The following is a 27,381-nucleotide window of genomic DNA, read 5'->3' on the forward strand; positions in this document are numbered from 1 at the left end:
CCAATGTCCAAGACAGAAAGATAGTATGACGGTCCAATCTCCAGACAAACTTAACTGATAGACAACTGAGCACTGAGCCCATGCAAACACCTTCAAGTATGAAAGATAAGAACTCTTTTGACGAAACTAATAAAAAAATATATAAAATAAAAACGAAGAAAAAACAAGAAGAAGAAGAAAGATAAGAAATCAATGCAATCAAAGCAAATTAATGTCACCACCCACTCGCCCTTCTAAAAGTTATTGCTGATCCTTTAGGGTGAATGATCAAGAATATCTCCAGTAGGTAGGTTTAGTTACTGAGAAGCATACCTCCTAAAAGCTAGACTATGGATGTTTGTTCAGAAAGGGTCATTATAGTCAATTACAAAGGCTGGAAAAATGGTGTGCTGTGTCCAACAGAAGGAAAAGATAACACCTTCTGCACTTATCCCAAATCACAGCATGATCAGTCATCCCGAGACTCTGCTTGAGCTTCAGCACGGGGTTCTCCCTTTTTAGCCAGACTGTTTGAACTAGATTAGGTGATGCTGAAATCAATTTAATCAAGCATTTGGCGTTTTACGCATTCCAAAGGACTAATTCTGAAAGATTGTTCCCTTCTGGAATTTTTAGGCAGATCTGGAAGAGATGAAGACGAGAATAACTCAAGAGGACACGCTTGGAGGATTTCTTCAGATTTCCATCTTATCTTCTAGTTTTGGCATTGCATTTCAGGAGTATAAAAACATGTAACCTCAACCTTTTGGGGAAAATATTATCCATCCCGCAAAAAAGATGGGCTTCAGCAATTGCATTGTATACAATTTTTATGGGAGATAGCATACTCATTTGGGAAGTTTATCTCTGCACTCAATAGAATCTTTCCTTACCAATCCACCCAGGTGGGGGTGTCAGGGTTCTGGGTATTTAGACAACAGAGACACTTTGTCACAACCAGAGTCCAGTTGTGATCAATTTTTTCATTAAAACAAAAGATTGTTAATCTCTACGGTATGGAGAACTCCATTAAGCTAGATAAGGCTTAGCTGACATGACTATCATTTCACCTCATATGACAGAACTTGTCCCAATAGAGCAATGGAGCTGGCCAGGAAATCACAGAAAGCATCCGTAGATAATGGGAAATGCTTAGCTAATCTTTTGATAGGGTAAACAAACCTGAGCTGGATTGTCGAACCAAGTTTGAACGCCTATATTGGGCCAATCCAAACACTACAGCATCCTCAACCTTGAAGTCAAGAAATATAAAATATAAAGAAATAAGCACGCAAGTCAGCATGTTACACCAAAAGACATGCAAAGCTGATGTTTTCTAGATATAAGCATACGTAGAAGGAAACAAGAATTAGTTTAACATAATGAAACTACAATCTATCAGTCATAAAATTCTGCAAAAGAAAATTGCTCACTGTTGGAAAGTTTAACAGTATTTGTTTCTATGTAGCAAGTAACAGCAAAATTGGGAACAGAGTTTACATGTGTTCCTTAAATGACCAAAATTCCAAAGCAAAAACACCAGTTAGTGTTGTCATTGATGGGCAACTAATTCATCAGAGGTCCACCTGGCTAAGGCCACATGAGAGGATCAAAAGAGGACAGAAGAACTGGCCCTAGTTGATCCGATTCAGCCTAAGGCTACACCAGGGGATCAAAGGAGGTCACTGGTTCAAAGAAAGAGATGTCCTTGGAGAGAAGCCGTTCCCTAAAGGATAAAGGTAGCACTAGTAGCATTTCGAAGGAGGGGCCTAACCAAGAAAAAGACATTTAAGAGCTTTGCGATCATGTTTAACCAGAGCAGATAATATACATGCCCAAACGCTTTGCAAGGAAGAGAGAAAGGAGAAACCCCAACACCTAGGGTTTCTAGGGGAGATTTGAAACCAAGTACAGTGAAAAGAATGCACTTTATCACAAAGATGGCAGTGAGGAACTCATTAGACCAAAGGTATTAAGGACATGCATACAAAACAGTAAGCTCCTAATAACTTCCAACAAATGACTAAGCTCCTAATAACTTCCAACAAATGACTAAGCTCCTAATAACTTCCAACAAATGACAAATTTTCTCCTCAGCCACCCTATCGTGGTGGGTAATGCCAGCAAGCCGAAGTACAACTTAATTATTGGTGAAAATTTTTTAAAGCCCCCCAATGTGCAAACTCCTCTCATCCGTTAATTGGGAAAGAAAATGTGGACTCGATACTTGTCAAATAAATATTACCAAGAATGCTTTCATCCATTATCTTCTACTAAAGAGATTACTCTTAGATGTTTTGTTATCATAGTAAAAGAACAAATAATGTGACAACTCCTGCAACACATGTTCTAGACCACTCAACTAGTACCAAATAGGGAAAGACTGTATGGGAAATTTTGGCACGGCATAAGCAGTAAAATCCACAGGTTGTAGGAGGAGAAATGGCCAAAAGGCAGTTCTATACTTGCCAACGGTCAGTTTGCGGAAGAACCCCTAGATAGAGAAGAAGATACAACTCTCACTGTAAAATGCCACAAAAGAGTGGACCTGGAATTACTTGCACAAAAACAAAATGCATGAATTGTAAAATTTCCCCTGTTTTTTACTTATGCCAATTTTGGTTTGGAGTGAATAAGGAGAAAAGAGAAAGAAAATGAGGAAATGGGTCAAAATTGATGGGGGCAATGGGCAATAGTATACCATAAAATAAATGTCGAATAAATAAAGAGACCTTTAAGGAAGCAAGTTCCCTCAAGCCCATCTCCACCAAAAGCATACTCTCAATACTGGCTTCTGCAGATAGATCACTCAAATCATGAACAAGTGTATTCCTCTTCTCAGGATCACCATCCCCTGCCCAATGTTTTAGATACAATGAGTTATCCACATATAATAAGGGAAACTGAAGATTGTATCATGAACAGTTTCTGCCTTCTTTCCCTAGAATTTAGGAAGAGAGAGAAAGGTGTCTCATAAACGCGCTATGGCTAACCATGGCTACAAGATTATTCTTTAGCCTTCTGTCCTGCAGAGATGACGACTTCAAATGGAAGAGGTGTTAATGATGACCAGTGTTCGTGCTTTGTCACTGCAATATCTGCACAAATACCTAAAAAGAGAAAAGAAACAAAAGTCAATGGAAGGGTCAGACGATAAAACACATATCAGTGTATAAAATTGATTTTAGTGTACCTGGTGATGAAACTCAAAAGCACTTTTACATCACTATATAATAGATGCAATAAACTGGCCCACCAACTCCTTCTTTAGGCAAGTGATCCACAAAAGCTTATGATAGCACTTAAAGTTGGTGAAATCAAAAGAAAAATAAGTCACCTTCTTATCACTCAGAGGATTCAGCCCCAAGGTTCAAAGATCCATCTCAACCCAAGTCAAGATGGCCAAGATCCTGTGAGAGTGTGCTTTTTTGGGGGTTTCGGAACAATGATTCAGTGGGAAAATGATCATAGTTGGCTCTGAAATTTTAAGGGATACCCATAGGCTTAATAAATAACTTATTTTGACATTCACAATTTCAAATTGTAAAAAACAATGGACCTAATTTTGGTGCTTTGGGTTTGCATCTTTGGCTAGTAGTAAATGTCGGAGCCAAAGTTAAAATTGCCTATTCTACCCCTTTTTTGACTGCTATGAAACATTATTCCACAACAAAAATATATGAAGATAAGTGATTACTTAAGAAATAGTTAAAGACTTGAACTTTCTACTGCAAACCACAAGATACAGCAAAGTGCTTGGAATGCATTACGGACACCCAACCCATGTACAGTGAATACTTAAATAAGTCACAGACACCTTAGTACAATAGTCTCCACATCCCAACTCCCAAGTCCAACAATACAAAACTATCAGTACATGATTACCTATTAAGGAGGTCAGGACTTTCATGATATTTGAGACTTTGCTAGGTTCTTTAACCATGTTCAGCCCTAAAGTAGCTTGCCTTATTGCAGAATAAAGCTTTAAAAATCATTGAAAACTCAAATTTTTGAGAAGTGCAAGGAAAAGGTATTATGGCTAATTACAGAAAGAGAGATGCTGAAAAATGGTCAACACCAAATTAGATGTGGCAAATCCTGGTTGTCCCTCCCTCTCTAACAACAGTAAGTGTAAAAAGCTGCCAAGCACAAAGCAATGAGAATCTATTCTAAAGCAAGGGGATAAGGGAATGGACAATGAATAATAATCAAAACATACAGGCAAACACATGGCAACTTATGTTTTACCAAAACATAAGTGCCCTCTGCATGCAACAAGGTTTTCAACACACTGAGATTTCTAAGAATAGATTATCCATATCAACATCCTCATCTCTAATATGGTCATTACTTTATCCTTTCTAGTTTCACCACTGAACCATCTTAACAACCTCATCTCCACAACACTAATTTCTCCTATATGATGCTTCATAATTGGATAGCATGAACAAGAAAAAAAAAAAAAAAAAATACATATACATATATATACACCCATCTGTTTTCTGTATGACAGATTCTTTATACATACACTTTACCATTAATATGTGAATACACATCATGATCCAAGGGCATAATCTGCAGCCTGTTGTCAATCACCTACGATTTAGGATTCAGAAATCCCAGTACCAGAATTGTACAGAGGAACAGGAAAAATAAAAAGCATAGCACTATAATACTCACAGAACTAAATAAACTTAAACTGAAATCAGAATCATATTCTACTGATCAGAAATCACGGGGAATTGATTGAATGCAGATGATTGAGAGAATGAGGTTGGAAAAGTAACAATAATAAGTGTCAAAGGAAAAGCACCTGCCAGCATAACCTGATCCATTCGGTCACATGCTAGCTAGGATGTTCATAGAAGTTTCTGATTTGTTTATCATAGTCTACAAATGGTGCTGTAACCCATTGATTATTAGTGAATAGAATCACTTTCCATCTACATTCTATTAATAAGGAATCCACCTAATTAACAATCTGGAATCCTCTAGATCCACATTCTGAATCCAGATGAGTTCATTCTTGAATCTACAAGAGCAAACACCCAGAAACACAATCAGATAACAGAAATCCACTGACTGATAGAGCTGTCTCATCTTTTCCCTCATCCCCTACTCCGCCCTCTACCTCTCCTCTTGTTCAGGATCTGTCTGACTCTCTCCCTGCTTCCTTTCCTATTTCACATAATGTTGTTGTTTCTTCTTTTGGACCCACTGTGTTGTGTGATACACCTGCCTAATTTTATTGCATCCTTGTTGAGCAAACATCTGTTTCTCCAAACAACAAAGGATCTATGATGTCTCCAACAACTGTTGATTTTACAAATCGAAAAACTATTTTCACTCAAACATTAAGGCAATGTAAGTAAGAAAAGATTGCAGGGTATTAATAATATTTTCCAGAAGATTAGTATTGCATCAGAACTAGAAGGAAAAAAACCTTAGGTGAGCGGATAAGAAAATTTAGAAGCCAACGACATATATCTACTTCTTTTTATGGGAAAATGACAGAATCTAAAATAAAATTCACCAATTTTGGGAGGACCACAAGCTAAATGAAGTCTGAAATTTCAAATAAATTCCATAACTTACATGAGTTGAACCTATCCACATAAAGGAGGGGGCTTGAGGTAGTTCTATGGAGTTTAAAAGGCAATATTACATGGGTTGGGCTTGCTGCTACATTACATGTATTCCTGATATACAATATTTTTGAAAAAGGAACTCATATAAATGTAAAATAGAATTAAAGCACATGCCTATAAAAGCCACACCTCATTTCACTTCTTGATGCCTTTTATATTTCCAACATAAGAAACATCAACCTTTTGGCACCGTACAATGCCAGCAGCTCCTCCAAAACAAAGCCATCTTTCACTTCCCTTATTCATATTCCACCGTACTCTATGCATGGCTACTTCCTTGGAAGGAAATACTTCAATTCCGCTCCCATTTTCACCCTTCTCACTCTCACTCCTTGGTAAATTCTCCACTTCTTCAGCTATGGAATCTTGGTTTGGGTCAGTTTTTTTCGTCTTGGTAGTTTTTTGCTTTGATGTTGAACTACTTGGGCCAGCCACTCCATTCTCAGACTCTAACCTTATAGTGGAATTATCCTCGTGACTCAAGGCAGGAGTTTCACAATTTACTTTTTGATCATCAATTCTTTTTGCTCGATTAGCTGAGGACACAAATCCACGAATAGACCTTGGGACATCACCATACTCGTTTGGAGATTTCTTCATCGGGAAAGGTGAGTATGGCAGCGGAGTGTGAACTATAAGAACTGAGTCCTCCTCACAAAGTGATCCACACAAAAAATGGAAGGCGCGGTTGCGAGAAGGATCTTTCTCCACTGCTTTTTCAGTAAGCTGAAAATGAAGAGCATTACCATCTGCAGTGCAATATGCAACCAAGCCTGTTAATCGGGATACATGAACACTCCATACTGAAAATGATGCACAGTAATAATTGTGAATTCCCTGAAGTTGTGTCCCAGCAAAAGGTTTTCCAGTCACAGGAACATCATATGCAGCTCTTGACAAACTGAGAATCCTTAGGGTACCATCATCAAAGGATAAAATGACACATTTTGGATATGGCAACCAGTCAAGGCTATACAAAACCTTTCGGACATGACTCACCTCCCATAAAGGATGGTATGGATCACGAATATCCCAAAACTTTAGGTTTCCATGTCCACCTGTGATTATAACATTGGTGCTCTCATGGTCATTTTCACTAGGAGCCCAAGCAAGTGCTCTTATGGGGACAGTGTCTGCACTAAAGCAAAGCAAAGGCTTCGTATCTTCAGACGAACAATTTGCAGTGAATTTCCATAAAGCGACTGTCCCATCATGGCATCCAGCTAGTATTAAGTCATGTGGGGATGATGGTGACCACTCCACTATCAGAGGAATACTCTGTCTGTCCCCAAACTTCAACTTTGAGCACCTAAAGACCGGGTCCAATCTCACAAAACGAGGATCAGTACCTTGCTTGGAACAAGAGGAATACAAAATTCTGATTGTACTCAAAGAAGGAACCTCCCACACTTCCATTGAGCCATTTCCCAACAGTACGGCAAGATAGCCCATGCGATGTTTAGATTCCATATCATTAACACCAGAAGGCCGCCATTTCACATCCCATGCAACTTTGCCATTGTGGGCCAAACTTAACACAAGCCTAGGTAAAACAGCATCTTTTGGAAGACTAGTAGTAACCTCCAACAACCCACCATTTAGCATATTCTGACTCTGTAACGCAATACACTCCATAGAGCTATTGTTTTCTGGCAAAATCACCACAGAAGGTTCTTTAATATCATTGTAGTTTGACAAAGATTGACAAACACCATCAGAGTCACTACTCAACCTTGCTTTATCTCTTGTTTTTTTCTTCATCGGGGGAGTTCTGGAATCTGATTTACAAGGTGAGATTTGATCGCCGAAGCCTTCTTCAGGTCCTGTCCTAAGCACATGGTGTGCATCACATCCTTCTATCATAACCTGTTTATTCATCTGCATCCCAGCCCCATTATTATTAGGACAGCATGCCGAATCTTCCGAATATTCAACAGCCAGTGCTGGAACAAATTGGCTACCACTGTCTATATCATTTAAATTTTCTATTACCTTCTGCTTTCCACGTCTACTTCTTAGTGTCATCGTTGGAGCTGATCCTTCCGAGACTTTTTCTTTTCTTGGTCTCCCTCTTGGCTTCTTCAGTGGAGCTTGCTCTTCCGAGATCTTTTCTTTCCTAGGCCTGCCTCTCGGCTTCTTCAAAGAATTTGATTCTTCTACAACATTTTTCCTAGGTCTCCCTCTAGGCCTCTTCAATGGAGATAAATCTTCTGCAACATCTTTTCTAGGTTTTCTTTTTGGCTTAACCAGAGTTGGTAAGCCCTCTTCTTTTGCCCTGACATTTAAAAGACACCAAATCTGAATGAGACCCCTGCCAGTCAGAGGAGCACCTATCTTGTGATAAGAAGATTCAGGTGGATGAGCAGCAACAGCAAGGTATTCACAATAAATATCAGAGTCAAAACTCTGACTAACTCTTGGACACCAATCCAATGCCCAAACAGAACCTCCCACATACAAAACAAAATCTTCATCGCAACGACACGTGGACTGAGAAGATCTTGAATCATCACACATGTTGGCCATCTTGGGGACAGCTGCAGCAGAAAATTTGGTTAAGGTTATCTCATTGATAGCATTGTCCCCATTGGGGCTTTCAGTTTCAAAATTGAACTTAATGACTCTTGGCTTGTAAGAAAAATCTCTCCATTCCGTTAAGAAAGTGATTCTAGCAGTCAATTGTTCAATCTCGTACATACTCGGAGCTTCTTCACCTTCCAATCCACAAAGTTTTGAAATTGTGTCAATTGCTTTAAAATGACTCTCGACAGATGAATCAAATTTTGACACCGTAACACCTGAAATATCTACTGTCAAATCTTTCAACCCTTGTTCTTCCCTGGCCATGGATTGTTTCTTCAGCTTTATTCCACCTTGGTTCCTTTTCAATTCCAAATTGGCTGTCTTTTCCTTCCCCTTCTTATAAGGAAATCCTTCAACAGCTTTTTCCATTTCCTGAAGACTGCTAGGAAAATAAATAGGTCTATTACTTTGAACCTGACCAGCAGAAAGATAAATCTCTAAGAAATTCTTAGTCGCCTTAGGTCCCTGAAGTTGGATATGCAGCAAGAAGCTCTCTTGCAAGAACCCTTGAAACTCTGACGCCCTTTTAAATTATTAATGCACAAAATAATAGAAGCAAGTATTAGAAAGAGACAATATTGAAAAAATAAAGTTTGTGTGCTAAAGTTAACACCAACAAGTAGATTAATATCAAACAGATAACAATCCATGAACCACACAATAATCACTTCTTTACAATATGTGCAGTACTAGAAACAAAAGCCGTGCCATAAGTTAAGTTGTCATGTCTGTTGACCTAGGTTTCAGCCTGTAAACCCTTACTACCTCTAAATGGAAAGCTTATCATTGTATCAGAACTACACTACTCATAGGTGAGAGATGTTAGTTTTGCATGCCTGCCTACTTAAAGAGGCTATAACACAGCCATATTTGCCCATTAATTGAAAATGAAGAGATTTCATTTAGAAAATCACATGGTATAAAAATACATATTTTCTATCAATTTAATGTTTAAGATGGATTGACAAGCTTCAAAAACCCTGCTGAAGGTATTTGAATATATGAAAGTGATATATCCTAATTAACTACCATATATCCCCTGAAGGCAAACAGTGCCTTGTGACTGGTTGGGCATGATATGGAGCTTTTTTTAAGGATGTTCTGCCTGTTGCATCTGGGCGACTTAAAAAACCCATATCAGAAGAAAATAAGTAGCAGCATAAACATGGCACCTTCCCCATGTTCACCAATCAACAGGAAAAATTCAAACCTCTACTGATCACTTGATCGTAACAGACAAGAATCATTAATTGATAGCCCCAAAGAAACCTTTTCGCCAAGCATTACATCCACCCCCAAAAGACTTGCTACGAACCCCAAAACAGTTCAAGTTCAACGACTCTATACCATTTTCTGTTTTCTTTTACTTCAAATCCGGTGTGGGGAATGAATACAAGGTTACCAGCAACAGAAACGGTAAGGTCATGATGTAAGCAACAGTATCTTGGGCGTTGATTTCTCTTGGTTTTTGAAGAATAAAATATTGTTTGTCAAGATGCGATTCTTTGAAATTTCCTTGATTTGCAAAACACCGATTATTCTTATACCCCATAAACCAGTCTATTGAAACCAACCATGAAATGCAGAATTGGGAAAACCTAAACCAGAAACTCCCAAACAATCTACGATTAGTCCAACACACAGACGATGTGCTTCAATTCGTTCGTTAGTCTTATACTATAATTCAAATACCTTAAGCTTGTTGGAAAACGAGATGGGCAGCAAGGTAACGAATGAACAGAGAACTCGAACTGAAGGCTGAAGGCTAAAGCTTGAACTCGAAGTCTCGAACTGAAGGCTAAACTGCTGAAGCTTGAAGAAGGCTGAAGCTTAAGAAGGCTCAAGAGTCGCAGAGAGGTGAGAGGAACGACCGAAGGAAGTCACGAAGACACGAACATTGGGGGACTAAGGGTTATTGGGGTTTAAAGTTTTGACTAAAATTACAAAACTAACCTTCCTTAAATATGGTATGAAAACGGCACGAAAAAGGGTATTCGATACAGTTCGGTAGCCGAGAAGCCAAAGAAACAACATCCCAAACAAGGTTTTGGATATCCACTAGAATATACGATACGGTTCGGTATTTGGGAATTCGGTACGATATATAGTATATACCGACGGTATACAGTCTGAAACCGAAACCATACCGAATTCAGGAAAACGGTTTTGGTACATACCATACCGAATTTGAATCGGTACGATATGGTGCGGTTTTAAACGGCACGATACGGTATGGTTAAACGGTTTCAGTACCGTATTGACACCCTTATGTACCCGTGAAAGTTAACACCCTTCAAGTTTGAAGATGAAAAAGATCATAATATCATTACATAATACATACTCATATTCAACCATAATAATCATTTTTTTTTATGAAGCTAAAAGTTTCATTACTGAAAGCAATACTATAATCTGATTGTTATATTACTTTTTTTTTTTGTAGAAAATGGTCTATATATTAACACGTGACACCCGAAAGGCATCCAGATTACAAAAATCAAGAAATCAAGGATCCACAATAGGCCAAAGAGTCCGGCACGCTACGGACACAACCTCACCACCAAGGAAGTCAACTACTGCATTACACTCCCTATTAACATGGAGAAAGGACACACTTTGTAGCCGAGAAGCCAAAGACACAACATCCCAAACAAGGTTTTGGATATCCACTAGAATCAGATCCAACATGGATAAGCACTTAATAGCTTCCGCTGAATCTAATTCCATCAGGACATTACAAAACCCCTCCTCAACTGCTAGTAAGATGCCCTCTTTTAACGCCAGAATCTCACCTTCCAACACAGATTCAAATTGGGCCAAGATCATTACTCCCTTAATGGGCCTGCCCAAATAATCTCTACATACGATATCCATTCCATAGCCCGCATCATTTAAGGCAGCATCCACATTAATTTTGACACAGCCCACATCAGGACAAGTCCAGTGATTTGAAGACTTAGAGCCCACATTTGCTTGAGCATTCTCCTCTGATCGAATACAACCACCGGAAACCCTGGAAAATTCTTCAGCCTCTTTCACCGCCTTCTCTGCAACCCTTTGAAGATCAGATCATTCCGAGCCTTCCAAATCCTCCAACACATATACGCGATGAGAGAAGTAAGCTCCTTGAATCACTGCTTATCAGGAGGCAAGATCTACTTCCAGCACTTGATCGCTGCACAAACTGATGGATTCGAGGGAGGGGAAAAAGACAAGGGAGCGGCAAATCAAGCTCTTAAGGCAAACTCACAGTCTAGCAAAATGTGATCAATCGACTCCAAGTTGCCGCACCTACCACATCTAGGATCAAAATTATCGATCCTCTTGGAAAGTTCCTCTGCCGCGCAGTAAAGCTCTTGCACACACTCTCCACAACATGTTCTTAATTTTGGTGTAGAATGGCAATTCCATATATTCTTCCAAACCATTGCATCCACTCTCTCCCTACCCGAAACACCAGATGAAGAAGGTTGCATTTCTCTTTCCTTCTCTCTGAGATTAATTAGGTGATGGTATGTTGATTTCACAGAGAACACACCATTCCTAGCAGGCCCCCAGATTCTTCTATCTCCCCTAGAGATCAGGCTTAACCGAATATTAAGAATCGCCTCAGCATCCACTCGATCAAATGTGTCTTTAATCAGTTCCTCTTTCCAAGTTCTAGATTCTTCATCAATTAGATCAGAGACCCATATAATTCCTTTATGATCTCTGTTGCAGCTTCTAATCTTGAAATCTGGGTTTGATAAAATCCATTGATCATCCCAAACACGAATAGAGGTTCCATTCCCCACTGCCCAAACTATACCAGACTTAAGAATTTTCCTTCCTTCCAGAATGCTTCTCCATGCCCATGAAGGATTAGATACTGCTAAGGTAGTTAGGAACTCTGCATTTGGGAAGTAAATTATTTTAAGAAATCTAACCCAGAAGGCATTAGGATTGCTCCACACTCTCCACATAAGCTTACACAACATGGCCAAGTTCTGAAGATAAGGGTCTCTGAGACCTAAACCTCCTCTATCCTTTGATTGACACAGTTTATCCCATGAAACCCAACAGATCTTCCTTTTGTTCTCTTTATCTTCCCAAAGAAAGTTTAAGGCATCTTTCCTAATCTTATCATGGTGAGATTTAGGAAGAATGAAATGAGCTGCAACATAATTATTAATGGTGAGTCCAACCGATTTGAGAAGTACCTCTTTGCTAGCCATAGATAGGAGATTTGCTTTCCACCCTTGCATTCTATTACTTGCCATTTCCTGTATACCTCTAAAGCTTTCTTTTTTAGATAATTGGAATTCCGAGGGAAGACCCAGATACTTTTTAGGAGAGCCCCCATATGGAATTTTCAGAACTCTTGACAGCCATCTCTTGAACCTAGGAGCGAGTGTTAGGACTAAAATAAATAGATGACTTCTGTTGGTTGATTTGTTGACCACTTGCAGCATAGTAGAGATCCAAGCAAGCTCTAATATTCTGAAATTCTTGAAGATTCATCTCTAAAAATAGCACTGTGTCATCAGCAAACAGCAAGTTAGAGATGGGATCAGTCCTATTTCTGACTTTCAAACCAGTGATAAATCTTTCTTCAAGAGCAACTCTAAGAACAACATTCAAAGCTTCAGTACATAATACAAAAATTGCAAGGGAGATAGAATCTCCCTGCCTGATTCCTCTCGAGGGCTCAATCAACCCTCTAACAGCTCCATTCACCAATATTTGGTAGGATATTGATTTGATGCATGACATGACTAGGCCCACCCACTTATCACAAAAACCAAGTTTAGATAAAGTACCCTCAATAAAGCCCCACTCTAGGCTATCATAAGCCTTCCTCATATCAAGCTTTAGAGCCATTACCTTCTTCTTTCCTTTCTTCCTATTTTTGATGTAGTGAAAAGATTCATGGGCCACCAAGACATTATTAGAGATGCTTCTATTGGGAACAAAAGCAGATTGAGGTTCACCAATTATCCTATCAAGAATCCCTTTAAGCCTAGATGCAATAACTTTAGTAGCTACTTTCACAGTGACATTACATAAACTTATGGGTCTAAACTGATCAACACTTTCAGGCTAGTTACACTTAGGAATTAAACATACATATGTAGAATTAATTTCTTCAGGTAAGCAACCAGATGAGAATAAGTTAGAAACAAACTTACAAACATCCTCTTTTACAAGATCCCAATAGTGTTGATAGAATGCTGGAGGAAGTCCATATGGGCCTGGAGATTTGAGTGGTGCCATTGCACCCAAAGCAACTTTAATCTCTTCCTTGCTGGGAGGGCTCATCAACATTTGATTATCTTCCAAAGTAACCTTTGGCTGGATCGTAGATAGAGCAATGTTGAGGGAGTTCTCATCAATACCTTTAGAGCTGTAAATATCTTTGTACTTGGCCAAGACTTTCTCAAAAATTTCCTCTTTAGAGTTAGTCTAGTTGCCCGAACTCGATTTCAGCTTTGTAATTCTGTTGTAATCTCTTCTTTTCAGAGTAGAAGCTTGAAAAAATTTGGTATTTTTGTCTCCAGCCTTATGCCATAGTTCTCTAGACTTCTGAGCCCACAAATCTTCCTCTCTTTTCAGCTCAACCTCCAACAGCTGATGTAATTTTTCTTCCTTAATCTCATTTCCTTGTGAGGGGTGCTGCAAAATATCTTCAAGTTCCATTAACAGATGAGAAATCTTTGTTTGTACATGGCCAAATGAAGTTTTATTCCACCTTGTAAATACTCTTTTAACATTCTCAGCTTTTGCCACTAACTTTCCAGTTGAGGTATTTCCTCCATCAATACACCAAGCCTGATTAGCTACAGTTCTACACTCTTTATGTTGAAACCACATTGACTTAAATCTGAAAGGCTTTACACTTGAATTTTTGCCTCCCATAGAGTCTATGACAATAGGGAGATGGTCAGATCCAATAATGGGATGAACCACCACCGAAGCATCCCCAAACTGGTTCCTCCAATCAGCATTAGCCACAGCTCTTATCCAGCCTAATTCTGATGTTTGCCCCCTCCTTTTCTTCTATTATTCCAGGTAAATTGAGGGCCATGGGAGGCTAAGTCCAAGAAAGAACAGTCATTCATCATCATTTTGAACTTCTCATTATCATAGCTGCTATCAATAGAACCTCCTTTCTTCTCCTTCCAAGAGATAAAAGAATTGAAATCACCAAAACACAGCCACTGACCATTCCTATTGCAAGCTATTCTTCTTAACATATCCCACACCTGCTGCCTTTTTCCTTCTCCGGATCCCCATACACCATTGTGATAAAGAAAGATTTGGCCCCATTAATAGATACCTCAGCATTAATGAACCTCTTGTTTGATTCTAAGACATTCATACATGTAGAATTACCATATAAGACAGCTAGGCCTCCAGACTTACCAATAGGATCCACAGTATACACACTATTCAGTTTCAGCTTTCTCCCCACACTTCTCAACTTCTCAATCGAATTCTTTGTTTCCATAAGAAAAACTATATCAGGCTGAACTTTCATTGAGAGGTTAACTAGAGCTTGAACTGTCAATGTCACTTCCCCCCAGCCGGTACCCCAACTGGCATACCCGGGTGTGTGATCCATAGTCCAAGCAACAAGTATTGAGGAAATCATCCTCCTACATAAGCAATAACATAATCATGAACATAAATAATCAATGTGCCAATATAAATGAGAGATCCTAATAAGGAAGGAAAAGATCATATAACATCAGAGTGCGAAAAGATAATAGATAATGTCAAGTCAAGGAGTAAAGTGAGGCAGAAACTCACTCTACCAAAATAGCGGAAAAGTAGCTCAAAAAGGAAAGAAAAGAGATTACAACTAATCCCAAAAAGAAGTAACAGAAGTAACTAAATTGTTTTCAACTTTGTAAAGAACGTCCTTGTAAGTGTAGACTTTTGAGATAAGGCAAAGATGCTTCCACTCTACAGATGGACTAATCATGGTACGAAGCATGATCACCGAGGGATCTTCACCAGTAATTGTCGTAACAGATATCACCTTACAGGAAATATGCCTCTTCACCCTGTGTTCCTCATATGTACCGTCATAGTGTTCCGAACCTGTAAAGAAGTCTAACAAAAGATATGGTACAAGAGGAGTGAGTTTCAAAAGAAACCCAGTAAAGCAGGTTAAATCCACAATAACATAAATGGCAGGATTATAAAGCAAAGTATAATGCAATATGATATGAGACAGACAATGTAAGCATGAATCTAACTCTAAGGATGCTGGTCTCTATTGGCAGACATGCTTTAAGTCATAGCACCATACTTCTTTGGGTAGGTCTCAATCACTCATCCTCAGTTGGCAAAAGGGTCTTGCATTCATCTCGAACAATCCATGGCTGGGGTATAGGTCACCACTCTCTCCTATCACCGTTTGGTCTAAATATTGGCGCATGTCAGGGTTAAGCCTAGCCAAATGCAAGTCTTCTACTCAGTCATATCAAGTCAAATCTAGATACGTCCATTCCTCCCATCTCGGGATCATTTCCGGTATCCTTCACACTAGAGTCCTCATAGTCCCAGACTACGGACTCATCAACCCTATTGGTCATCCACAAATGGTAAACGGGAAGCTCTCAAGTCCTCTCATGGGTTGGTTACCGGTCTTGAACACCCGTGAGCCCAAGTCTAGCCATTTGCAACCGTACCAATAAATGGCCCCAAAAAGGGTAACCGCGATGTGATTTATGTCCTCTCACGGATTGGTTACCGGTTTTGAGCGCCCACAAATCCCCATTACTACCACGGGTTGTTCAGTCTCAATACCCTTCCGATTAGGGTCTGATACAACGGGGACATCCTAGCCAAACACTGCTAGACAACCCTATGTATGACAACCAACAATTCATGAAGGTGTCAATGGGCACCCCCGAAAACATCCCATAATATTTTCGTTGATGTCCAAGGACAGGAGTGTCAAAAGGACACCTCCCCATCCCGAACCATACCTAATTAGTCACAATCACCAGTCAATCATATCATACACAATTCTAGTAACTCCTCATATAAAAAGTATACAATAACATGATCCATCTCATATACTGTAATAACCCCGTATTTCTAAACCGAGATCCGTATTGCGGGTCCGAGAACCCGAAGGTCTAGTCGGGTAAGTTTGTGGAGTGTCCGGATAGAAGTCCATGATCCATACCCTGAACCCATGGATTTGGATCCTCTGTCTGAAGAGCCTGCCTTGCTTGGTAGTTGGTCTTCTGGAAGACAAGTGTTGTTCGGAGATGTCCGAAATGAAGGTAAGATCTCCCCCATCTCTTCTTTAGGGCTAGGTTGCACTTGGATATCAACCCCCTAGCAAAAGCACCCTTGTATGGCAAAATATATGGGGGCAGTTGCTAGTGGCGGTCGATCAAACCAAGCGACCGCTTGGAGCGACCGCCTGGAGTGACCGCCTGGTCTGTTTTCGGGGTTTTGCCCTATTTTGCCCCTTGACTTGTATAAAAGGTAACCCTCGTCCCACTTACGAATATTTTATTCGTGGTTACCATTTTGGAGGTTAGACGGCTGCGGAGAAGTGCCAAAAGCAGATCTGAAGTGCTGGTAGTGATCTAAAGATCAATCCTTCCCTTTTTCTAGTGTTCTGAAGTGAGGTAATGGATTCACCCTTCATCCTTTTTCTCCTTTGTCTTTCAATTTCGTGTTAACCCATCCCCTCATCATGGTGGTTACCCTTTTTGATCATTTGTAACTCTCTTTCCAATCTACTTGAGGTGATTCATCCGAAACGAAACCCTGCTTTCGTGAAAAGGATAATCCAGTCAAGGGAGAGTTCTGGGTAATCCAATGATGGTAATTGTTAGGTTTCCTTCACCCTTTGGCTTTGGGGATGTTAGATTCGAGATTTAGGTTATGATCACTCGAAATCCGGATTGAAAATGGATGATCAGAAGCCTGAGTTTCGGATTGGAACTCTCTGTTTTTGGGGCGGTCACTAGTGGCGGTCACTCAACCTAAGCGACCAGCATGAGCAACCGGCTGGTAAACAGTTACCAACTGACTTTTGGTTTTGATCCACTTTGATTCAATTAACTTATACATTATTGTAACCCTGTGTTTAGGTGTTCTCTGTTTGAAGAGAAAGTCTTGTAATAGTTTACGGATTCCGTTTTACGGACATTTTACTTATATGCAGGTAAGGACATTCAACCCTATCTTTATAAATAGACTTGAACATGCTAGTCCAGTGTGTCTTAGCATTAGCCTTTCATTATATATATTGCTGTAGTCATGTTTTATATATTGATCTTGTTATACTACTGCTGTTTGTCTTGTTTACATATATACTTTGTTGATTATGAATGCTATGTACTGATGATGGTTAGTATGTGGTTCTGATGGATGAGGTATTCCTCTGGGATATCTTAGCTTGGGATATCAGAAGGCTGTGGAATGGGACACATGCCTGCTGATGTCTCCAGCATTGTCATGACTATTGGATGACATTCTTAGGTAGAGTCTAGAATTGCATGGCTAGGTACCCCACATGCTACTACCCTTTCGGTAGGGGGATTGAAACCGAATGACCCATGATGACAGTGATGTGACGTTGGTCCACTGTTAGTAATATAAATGGTAGGGTTGCATATGTTAGGGTTGGGCTCATGGACGTCCAAGGAACGGACCGGGAGTCGTGAGGAGTCATGAGAGCTTCCGCCCCAATAATATGTGGATGACCATAGGGTTAAGGAGTGGAGTCCAACAGCGGTAGCTAGTCCGTGAGGATTCTTATTCCTAGGTTGCGAAGGATACTGAACCGAGTTGGCTGGTGCCATAGGGGATGTATCTAGACTTCATGTAGACATGTTACCAGTATGACCTTGCATTGGATTAGAAACCCCGACATGCGCCAGTACTCATTACCAATGGTCATAGTGAGAGAGTGTTGACTTAACCCCAGCCATGGTTTGAGAGCCAGGTGTGGACCTTCCATTTTGCCCAGGATCCCTACAGAGGTAACCAGTCCTTGCCGGATCAGAGTGACTAGACTTACCCAGAGGAGAGCTAGTGTATATCTTAAAGCATGTCAGCTGTTAGAGACTTGCATAGTTAGAAATCATAGTATCATTCATACTTTGCACTCATTCATATCATTTATGCATTTATGCTTTATTGGATAACTGACGGGATTTTTAATTGTTCTTACTGAGTTCTCTAGAACTCACTCCTTTATTTTGTATATGTTTATTAGCTTGCACAGATGGAGGAAGTTTGCCGGAAGATGGACTGGTTTCCTATGAAGGAACCATCCCGTATGAAGAGGATGTGACACCGGCAGTGGGAAATGGAGATAGCTTGTGCGGGAGCTCCTGCGAGTGCATGGAGTGCGCTTATTGCACCTATTGATGGACAGAGACGGAGAGTGGTTAGACAATTCGCTCAGCGAATGGAAAAGAACTGGAGGACCCCTTTTCTTGAGATTCATGAAAAACATTATTTAGCCTTAGAAAAGGAAACAGGAAAGAAACTGATATAACTCTTTTGATTGCTTTTGCTGAACTCATATTCATTTTAATTCATTATTCTTTCTTTTATTATTTTTATTGGAGTATTTGGGCTCCTGTAATTCTTTAATTCATTTATTGGACATTTATTGCTCTTGATTGTCTATATTTGTATTTATTATTGTTGATAGACTAAAACCGTGGATCTTGTGACGGATCACTCCCACGGGTTGTTGGGTGGGTAACCGAGACCGGCGGGTGGGGTGTGACATATACAATTGACAATAAAAGACATCAGTTGTCACATCCCGCCCAATATCCACCCAGGGGGTACCCTATCTGGGTTACTCGGGAGTGATCCACAGCCCAACAAATCCAGTTTAGGAACGATCATATCCAATTAGCACAATAATATAATCAAAAGCAAGAACAAATTATGGTATTGAAGTAATCTAATAATAAAAGTTAAGAAATGATCACAGAAGGATTACAAAGAACATCAGAGTGCGGAATAACAAGTACCAAATCAAAAGACAACTATAGAGTGTAGCGGAAATATACCCTACAAACATGTGCGGAAGGTAGATCGAAATAAGGTAAAGGTTACAACCAGATCTCCAAAGAAGGAAATAAAAGGTAAGCAACTAAGTTATAGTTTCTTCTAACTTATACAATGTCTCCTCAATAACATAATCATAAGAAACTAAGCCAGGCCGGATCTACTCCTGACAAATATGAGTCTTGAACTGATAGCCTTCACCAATGTAGTCACCGTAGCCAAAGTGGTATGAGTCACCAACTTAGTCCTCAAAGTGTTGACCGTCATAGTCAACAGTAGTAGTACCTGCAGAAAAGTCTAACAAAATATGTTGCAAAAGGAGTGAGTTCAAAAGAACTCAGCAAGGAAAGTTATTCCATAATAACATAAATCATATGATGCACAACATAGCATGATGCAATATGATATGAGACATATGATGCAAACATGAATCTAACTCTAAGTATGCTAGTCATCTAGGGTAGACATGTTTTAAGTCATAGCACCATACTTCTTTAGGTAGTCTCAGTCACTCGTCACCGGGGGGAATTGGGTCTTGCATCCCTCTCGGACAAATCCATGGTTGGAGGGTTTCAGTCACCACTCTCTCACATCGCCATTTGGTCTAAGTATTGGCGCATATCAAAGTAAAGCCTAGTCCAATGCAAGTCATCTACTTAGTCATATCATGTCAGTTCCAAATACATCCATTCCTCCCCTCTCGGGATCCTTTCCGGTATCCTTCACACTAGAGTCACGGATATTACCCACCGGACTCATCAACCCTATTGGTCATCCACAAATAGTAGACGGGAAGCTCTCACGTCCCCTCACGGATCATTTCACCGGTCTTGAGCGCCTGTGAGCCCAAGTCTAGCCATTTGCACCCTACCAATAAATGGCCCCTTTCAGGTATTTGCAATGCGATTTATGTCCTCTCATGGGATGGTTACCGGTCTTGAGCGCCCACAAATCCACACTACTACCACGGGTCGTTCGGTCTCAATGCCCTTCCGATTCGGGTCTGATACTGACAGGGACATCCTAGCCATACATCTAGACAAGTCCTATGTATGTCATCCAATGATTCAGGAAAGCGTTGATGGGCATCTTCGGAGAACATCCCATACTATTCCCTCCGATGTCCAAGGACAGAAGTACCAGTAGGGCACTCCCCAATCCCAAATCATACCTAAGCAATCACATGCTTATTTCCATCCATTACATATCAACAATACATTATTCATATTGAAAACATGTCATAACATCTCATAATACAGTGTGTAAATAATGACAAGAATAAGTAAACATGATAAACCAAGTAATTAAGCATGGTGCTACTGTCATAAGGTAACTACAGTAGTCATATGATGTCTAAAATCAACTAATAAGTTAAGTCTACTAAGTTACCAACAACAGTGTAAAAGTCATACAGTCTATGTTATATGGTAATAACCGTCCTTACCTCAAATTGTGAAGAAGACGATCCGAAGTCACAAGAGAATGGTCCAATTATAGTCTTAAATCCCTAAACAAACATACATGAAGGATTAGAGAAGAAATCAAAACAATCGGAGATCGAACGGATCAAAAATGGGCAAAAGTTGGTCTTTCGAGTCTCGGATCGATACGAAACTTGGGGAATAGTTCAAACACAATATAGAGACACTAATTATCAAAGAACTAACATAATCCAATGGTCAATTTAGAAATCCCCAAATTGGCATATCAAGTTCAAGAGTTGGAAATCATGGCATTGGTTATTACTTAATGCAAATTGGGGGAAAACATAGTGAATTAGGTAGGGAATAGTTAGGAGCATTATTGTAATCATAGGGAAGGGAGAAATTAGGGTAATTATGGGGAGGCTTTTTGGTTAATAAAGCAAGTTGGTGAGCAACAAATCATGGAATTGCATAGTTAATGATCAAGAGGTAAGTAAATCATAGCAAGATTGGGGAAAACATTAATGTATTAGGTAAAGAAGACTCATGGCAAGGTGTTTGCAAGGTTGCAGCACCTTGGCCATGGTCCCAACAGCAAGAATAAGGTGAGGTAGAAGTAGATTAGAGAGAGAGTGATAGATCACATACCTTGTAGAAGAGATTAGAGAAGAGAGACAAAGGATTCTTGAAGAATATCAACACCCAAGCCAAGGAGGAGGCTTAGAGGAGCTTTCCCACGTTCTCAGATGTTGAAATGAGTGAAATAATGTTTTAGGTTCGAGGTTTCACTTAAAAGGAGGAAGGAATATCCAAAAAGCACCTTTTTATTCGAATCTAGGCTTATTGGTCGATACCTTGGGTTGATGGTATCGACCAATAGTATCGACCCAAAGAGTTTCAACAGAATTTTCAGGAATAGTTCAGAAACTTCGGATGTGGATTCGGAGGGCTATACAAGGTCAAATTGAGTGAGGTTTTCTCCTACAAGTCAATTAAGAAGTATAGTTTCTAGAAATACCTTTGGATCAAGCATGGGAGTTCATTAGGTCCACTAACTAAGCTCACCTTCTTCAATGCGCAAGCAGGATTTTTCAGACATAGTTCAGCAACTCGGACCAGGGATTTGGAGGGCTATATGGGGTCAAATTGAGTGAGTTTTCTCCTACAAGTCATCAAGAAGTCTAGTTTTGGGAAATACTTTCGGATTGAGCACAGGAGTTCATTAGGTATTTCAACTAATTCACCCCTCTTCGGTGCGCAACTTCAAAACTAACACTAACAATGCTCTCAAGTGAGGGGCATCATCGTCAATGTCCATGGGCTTGGGTTTTAACACCAAATCATCACCCAAAAGGGTCCACAAGGACTTCTCCCACCACTTCGGGTCTTCGGACCTACAAACATAACAGATTCCGGGCCGGGTCAAGGTTAGGATAAGGCCGGAAATGGCCTCCTAAGGCTTTCAAGGATAACAACATTGAAATTAAGGTCCGACTTCAAGGTCTAACATTAAACAAGTCTTTCTTTATCCCAAAACAAATAGGGTGTCCTGGTTAGGTTTGAGCTGGATTTTACATCAGTAGTGTATCCATAAACTAAAGAATGCAAGTAAGTAATGCTACTGTAATTGAAGTAAGTGCATCAATAGTGTATCCATAAAAGAATCTATTTATGGTAACAAATCCGAATGATTCTAATATAGAAACTAAGATCACACAATCTATGTAATTATAGAAGTAACCATCCTTACCTTATATAACTTTGAAGAGAATCCCAAGAATCAAGGAGAATCTTTCTAAACTTGGCAAAAGATCCTAAACAAGTATACATACCTTATTAGGAAAGAAGTCTAAAAGGCAGAAGATCAAAAGAATCAGAACAGACCAAGAAAAGAGCTACTGTCTTCATTGGTCGATTGATTGGTCTACCGACCCAGTCAACCAATCAGTCGACCAACTGAGTCAGTAACAGACAAAAAAAAGGTTTCTGATCTGAAAACAAAATTTTGCGATCCGAAACACCACCATACAAAAAGGGAATTACAATGACAGTGTACTAGTACTAAAGAACAAGTCTAACACTATCATTGATCAAAACCTAAAGATACAAATAAGGAAACAAAACTTACCATAAAAGTAACAATCATGGTTTTTGAAGAAAACATGGTATGATCATGAAGGGAAACCCAGAGATTGATAGATTACTAATCTAGTAAAGAAAACATAGAGATTGTACCCTAATCTAATCAAGAAAACAGATCTAAGAATATAAGAATTCGAATCAGAAGATGAATCAAAGAAGAAGATCAAAGAGAAGATCATGGTTCCTTCAAAAGCTTGCAATGATCATGATTAAGATCATTATATTAGCCATCAATCCTTAGGAAACCATGAGAGATGAGTGGAGAGATGTTTGCAACAGAGGATGCAGCATCTACTCTACTGTCTCAGTCCAAAAAGAAAAGAAAAACAGAGATGGGGAAGAAGAAGAGAGTGTAGACATACCTTTTGATGCAAGAAAAAGAGAAATGTAAGAGTTCTTGCAAGAATCCAACCTAGGGTGCAAAGAAATTGATTGGGATGGAGCTCTGACTTGTTCCAGAGGCTTAGGAGGTAGAGGAGACGAAATAACCTCGAGGATGCACTTAAATAGAGCAACCAAGACCTAAACAGTCAAAACATATCTCATTGGTCGATTGGCCCATCGACCAAGCAATCGACCAAGCATCACAACAAGGCCAAAGTTGGGATTTGGAGGATCAAATGAACACCAAACCTAAAGAGCTTCAACACACACCTCATATGACTTACCTAGGGTGTAGAAATGCCTTCGAACCAAGTCAAATAATACTCCAAGTCTTTCAACTAATCTCATCTTCAATCAGGTGCAATTTCCTTTTTAGTTCTAGTAGGTTTCCATAATTGGAACACCGTCATCAACTTCCATGAATTCTAGGTCAAACACCAAGTCTTCCACTGAGATGGCCCATAGTTGATTTCTTCCTTTACTTCGAGTCATCGGACCTACAAACAACAGGTTTCCGGGTCAAGGTCAGGGTTAGGATAGGGTTGGATTTCACAGTCAGTGCCCTCCCCACACCTTGACAGTTCCAACTGATGATTTTCATAATTTCATTTGGTGTTGATAACCCCCAACATCCAAGGGGCCCTCCTCTAAAAAAATGAAGGGAAGTAGGTTGATTCAGCAGATCCTCATCTTCACTCTTAGGTTTCTGCTCCCGCTCCTTCACCTCTTCTAAATGAACCTGCTTACTCTTCTAATTTGTAGGCTTTGTACCTTTACCAGCTAAAGATCTGATAGTATATGGTTGAATAGAGCTCCTCCTTTTGGCCAACTTCTTCAAATTTCTATTCTCACTGCCATTTAGAATGCCACGTGTGTTATTGCTTCCTTGCTGTCCTTGATCACCACTCTTGTAAATTACTTTATCTTTTTGCTGACTAGACTCCCTGCTGTCCTTTAAATTAAAGCCATCATTTGCTGATGCTGAACAGTCCTCCCCTCCACCTTGCTGAGTCAGGATAGAAGGATTTGGGCTTTCATCTCCACGGGTTGGGCTTACCTGATGTGGGGCTGGGTTCAACTGAGTGAGTAGTTGGGTGGCCTAACTAGTGATGGAGATGTTTGACAGCATAGGTAAAAAGGGTTAGCAGATTTGGTGGATTTTCTTGGAACTTCTCATTTGGTTTTGGAGAGCAACTAGGAGCTGTAGAGCTGTTGGTTTATTGGGGCTAGCATTAGTCAAAAGTAGATTACTGCATGATGAACACATTTATGTGTGAAATCTTAGGGCATAAAGCATGCATTTTACACACTTAGAGTGGAGCTACCTTGGGTTTTATGTTGTTTTTGCAGATTTTGAAATCTCTGGATTCACAAGTGGGAGATTTTTACCCGTTTGGTTGTGTGAATCTCTAGAATCATGAAATCTAGAGATTCACTTTTTTACACTAAAAACGTGAATCTGTAGATTTATGGGTATGAAGTGAAATCGAGAGATTTCACCCCTATTATAAAATCATTAAACATTTGAACCTTAACTCAATAAATATTTTTTCAGGATAAATCTACAAATTTTATTCCAAAGATTCAACTAACCAAACATGCCCTAAGCAAATATTTGGAGTTTTGGGTATGAATCATGCAATTTTACATGTCAAAAGATCCATTCAAATTCTCAAATGCAAAAATGGGCTTGATCTGGAACATGATGGGCTAGAGATGTGATTATGGGCCAACTCCGAAATATTTAAGAGATAAATAAGGCAATTTTGATCTACGACTGAGATTATAAATTATCAATCAAATCTACAGAGATATTATTGAGAGAGTCCAAATGGAGAAAAGAGTCATTGCATACCTCAATATCTTATTTCCTATTTGTGATTTGATTAAAGAAAGAAAAAGAAGAAAAAGAATTATATTCAGATAAGGAAGAAGGAAAAATCCCGTTTTTGAATGTCTCTGTTCAATTTCGATCAAGCCCTTCATCGAACGGTCATCAGGTGTCTGATCGAGCTGAATTTTGGAAGAGAGCTTCAAGACTTCTTGATCCTTAAATCCAACGGTGGAATTGTGCATTTTATCTCTCTAAGTCAGTCCGATTAATACGTTAAAACCCTAATTGATTGAGTCAAATAGAAATCTTGAGTTTGATTCAAATTTTGTCAAGATTCATATCCCATGTAAATTCTATAAAAAGAGAACATACTCCATCAAGGGAGAACGTGTTCTAGAGCTTAGGAGAAGCACATTTTCTTTTCTCTTTAGTTTATTTAGGCTTTCTTTAGTTTTCTTTGCTTGCATTTGTGAGATTTTAATTTCTAGATTGAATGTTTAGGTTTAATTTTTATTTTTATTTTTTATGTAATGCAATTCAAGTTCAAGTTTCAAGTTTTAGATTTGTTTTTCTCTGGGTCTAACAATTGCAGATTTAGATCATTCTAGATATTTAGATCATTCTAGAGTTTATGAAATCCATTTGAATTTCCCAGTTAAGGCAAGTATTCTCTGGGTAATTCTTACTGCCACCCTGTAGCTGCAACATTTGACTTTGGGACATTGAGTGAACAGAAATTTCAGACATGTCAGACTTCCTTGAGTCCCACGCTTTGTCGTAGAATTGACAAGGCAAGAAGGTGTAGGACAGGGTAGGGGATTGCTGGATTGTTTAGCAGAGCCATTCTTGGAGGTAATTGCTGGTGGTTTCCGGTGGTTGGCCTGAGGTTGGTGAGAAGACTAGGTCATTGGGTCTATTGGGTGATTAATGTCAAGCAAACTTGCCTCTTCAAGCATGCGTTGATTGGGCATAAAAGCTCTAATCGAAGCAGTGTAAGGAGGGGAGGGGAGCAAAGAACAAGGGGAAGCAATTCTGCATTGATGACTTACTTGATGATCCCTTTTAACTTGAAAGAACTCTTCACATTTATTGTCTGTATGCCCCAAGATTCCACAATAGTAACAGAAAGTAGGCAATCTTTCGTAGCTTACAGCAACAGGGATAGTGTCTCCATTCTTCCTTTTAAGACCTGTTTCCATTCTTAACTTCTTGCTGATGTCAACCTCTACTCTACATCTCATGAAAGGCTTCTTAACTCCATCTCTTCTACCATGAATAAGCATTATCTTGGTAGGATCACCTACTTTAGCAGCCAACTATTTTCCCAACTCCAGCTTGGTTATCTCTTTTGGAATGCCATTAAACTGAACCCAGAATTCCTGCTTGCTGAAATCCCATTTCTCTTCTGCATTCCAATGCTTTAGAATCATAAGATTACCTGATACAGCCCATGGTGAACCTTCAAGGACATTCTCAACATCTAAAAGATGTTCAAAACTAAACATAAACATTTGGGAGTCCAACTGATCCACTTTAACCCCATGCAGCAGGTTCCAAGCTCTAACCAAAGCTTCATTTACAGCTTGAAGCCTAAAAGGTCTTCCCTCTAAGACCCTCCCAACCAAGGAATAATCAGGATTAACTTTAGCATGATCATCATCAATAGAATCATCCATTGATATATAATCATCCTCATCATTATCTTCTGGTTTCCATGAAGTTTCAGGGACTTGTTCAGTAGGGGGTAGTAAAAGAGTAGTTCTCTCCATTGAATCCACACTCAATGGATGGAGAGACTGGATGAAGAGAAATAAAGTAACAAGGGCAACCACTAAGTGAAACACTCAGAAACAGAGAGGGGAACAGGCTAGCAAAAACTGAACTAGGTAACAGCAGCAATAGAACAAAAGCAGAGGAAGGAAGCAGAGTTAAAGCAACACACAAGAAGGAAACCACTCACAACAGGAGGAGAGAATCACTCACCCAGCAGGGAGGAGAAACGTTCAAAATATTGTTATATTACAAACGGATTATGATATGGGTTATAGATTTTAACCCAAGAGTGAAACCATATATATATTGTTGGGAAAAGTGGAAATATTTACATTGACCATATTAGTATATAACTAAACAAACATATGTAAGAGATAAAAGAGCCAAGAACTTTGTGGTGGAATTGGAAGCATCTTCACCAATTTTGTCAAGTTAATCCACCAATGATGAATTACACAGTGCTCATCCTTTGCATGGTGAATTCCAGTCGCAATGCCTTCTAGAATTGTTATATTATTTGAGTAAAAAATGCAGGAATCAACATTCCTACATAGAGGTTTCTTATCGCCAA

The 27,381-nt window shown here is 39.5% G+C and overlaps 2 protein-coding genes across 2 annotated transcripts; both read right to left on the reverse strand.

Annotated features, from left to right (window-relative positions):
• Positions 1 to 3,130: 3,130 nt before the first annotated feature.
• LOC149012232 (Transducin/WD40 repeat-like superfamily protein) lies at positions 3,131 to 10,084 on the reverse strand. Its single transcript, XM_089158538.1, has 2 exons — positions 9,903 to 10,084; positions 3,131 to 8,733 (listed from the first exon to the last, which is right to left on the reverse strand). Exon 2 carries the CDS (start codon positions 8,577 to 8,579, stop codon positions 5,763 to 5,765), a length of 2,817 nt encoding a protein of 938 aa, XP_089014664.1. The 5' UTR covers positions 8,580 to 8,733; positions 9,903 to 10,084; the 3' UTR covers positions 3,131 to 5,762.
• Positions 10,085 to 12,590: 2,506 nt separating this feature from the next.
• LOC149012233 (uncharacterized) lies at positions 12,591 to 26,320 on the reverse strand. Its single transcript, XM_089157557.1, has 5 exons — positions 26,087 to 26,320; positions 14,527 to 14,715; positions 13,756 to 14,174; positions 13,383 to 13,593; positions 12,591 to 13,271 (listed from the first exon to the last, which is right to left on the reverse strand). The coding sequence occupies exons 1-5, from the start codon at positions 26,318 to 26,320 to the stop codon at positions 12,591 to 12,593; spliced, it is 1,734 nt and encodes a 577-aa protein (XP_089013683.1).
• Positions 26,321 to 27,381: the final 1,061 nt, after the last annotated feature.

This window comes from Hakea prostrata, chromosome 6 (genome assembly GCF_041222555.1).
Source record: "Hakea prostrata isolate BN-2017 chromosome 6, UWA_Hpros_2, whole genome shotgun sequence".
NCBI lineage: Eukaryota > Viridiplantae > Streptophyta > Magnoliopsida > Proteales > Proteaceae > Hakea > Hakea prostrata.

What these genes read in the sequence shown, in the direction of transcription:
- LOC149012232 (XM_089158538.1), bottom strand. Translation starts at nt 8,579, where the DNA reads ATGGAAAAAGCTGTTGAAGGATTTCCTTATAAGAAGGGGAAGGAAAAG.
- LOC149012233 (XM_089157557.1), bottom strand. Translation starts at nt 26,320, where the DNA reads ATGCTTATTCATGGTAGAAGAGATGGAGTTAAGAAGCCTTTCATGAGA. An exon ending in AAGTTAAAAGGGATCATCAA is followed by an intron (nt 14,716 to 26,086) that starts GTAAGTCATCAA and finishes ATGAAAGTTCAG; the next exon opens with CCTGATATAGTTTTTCTTAT. An exon ending in AGAGGTTCATTAATGCTGAG is followed by an intron (nt 14,175 to 14,526) that starts GTATCTATTAAT and finishes TGGAGGAACCAG; the next exon opens with TTTGGGGATGCTTCGGTGGT.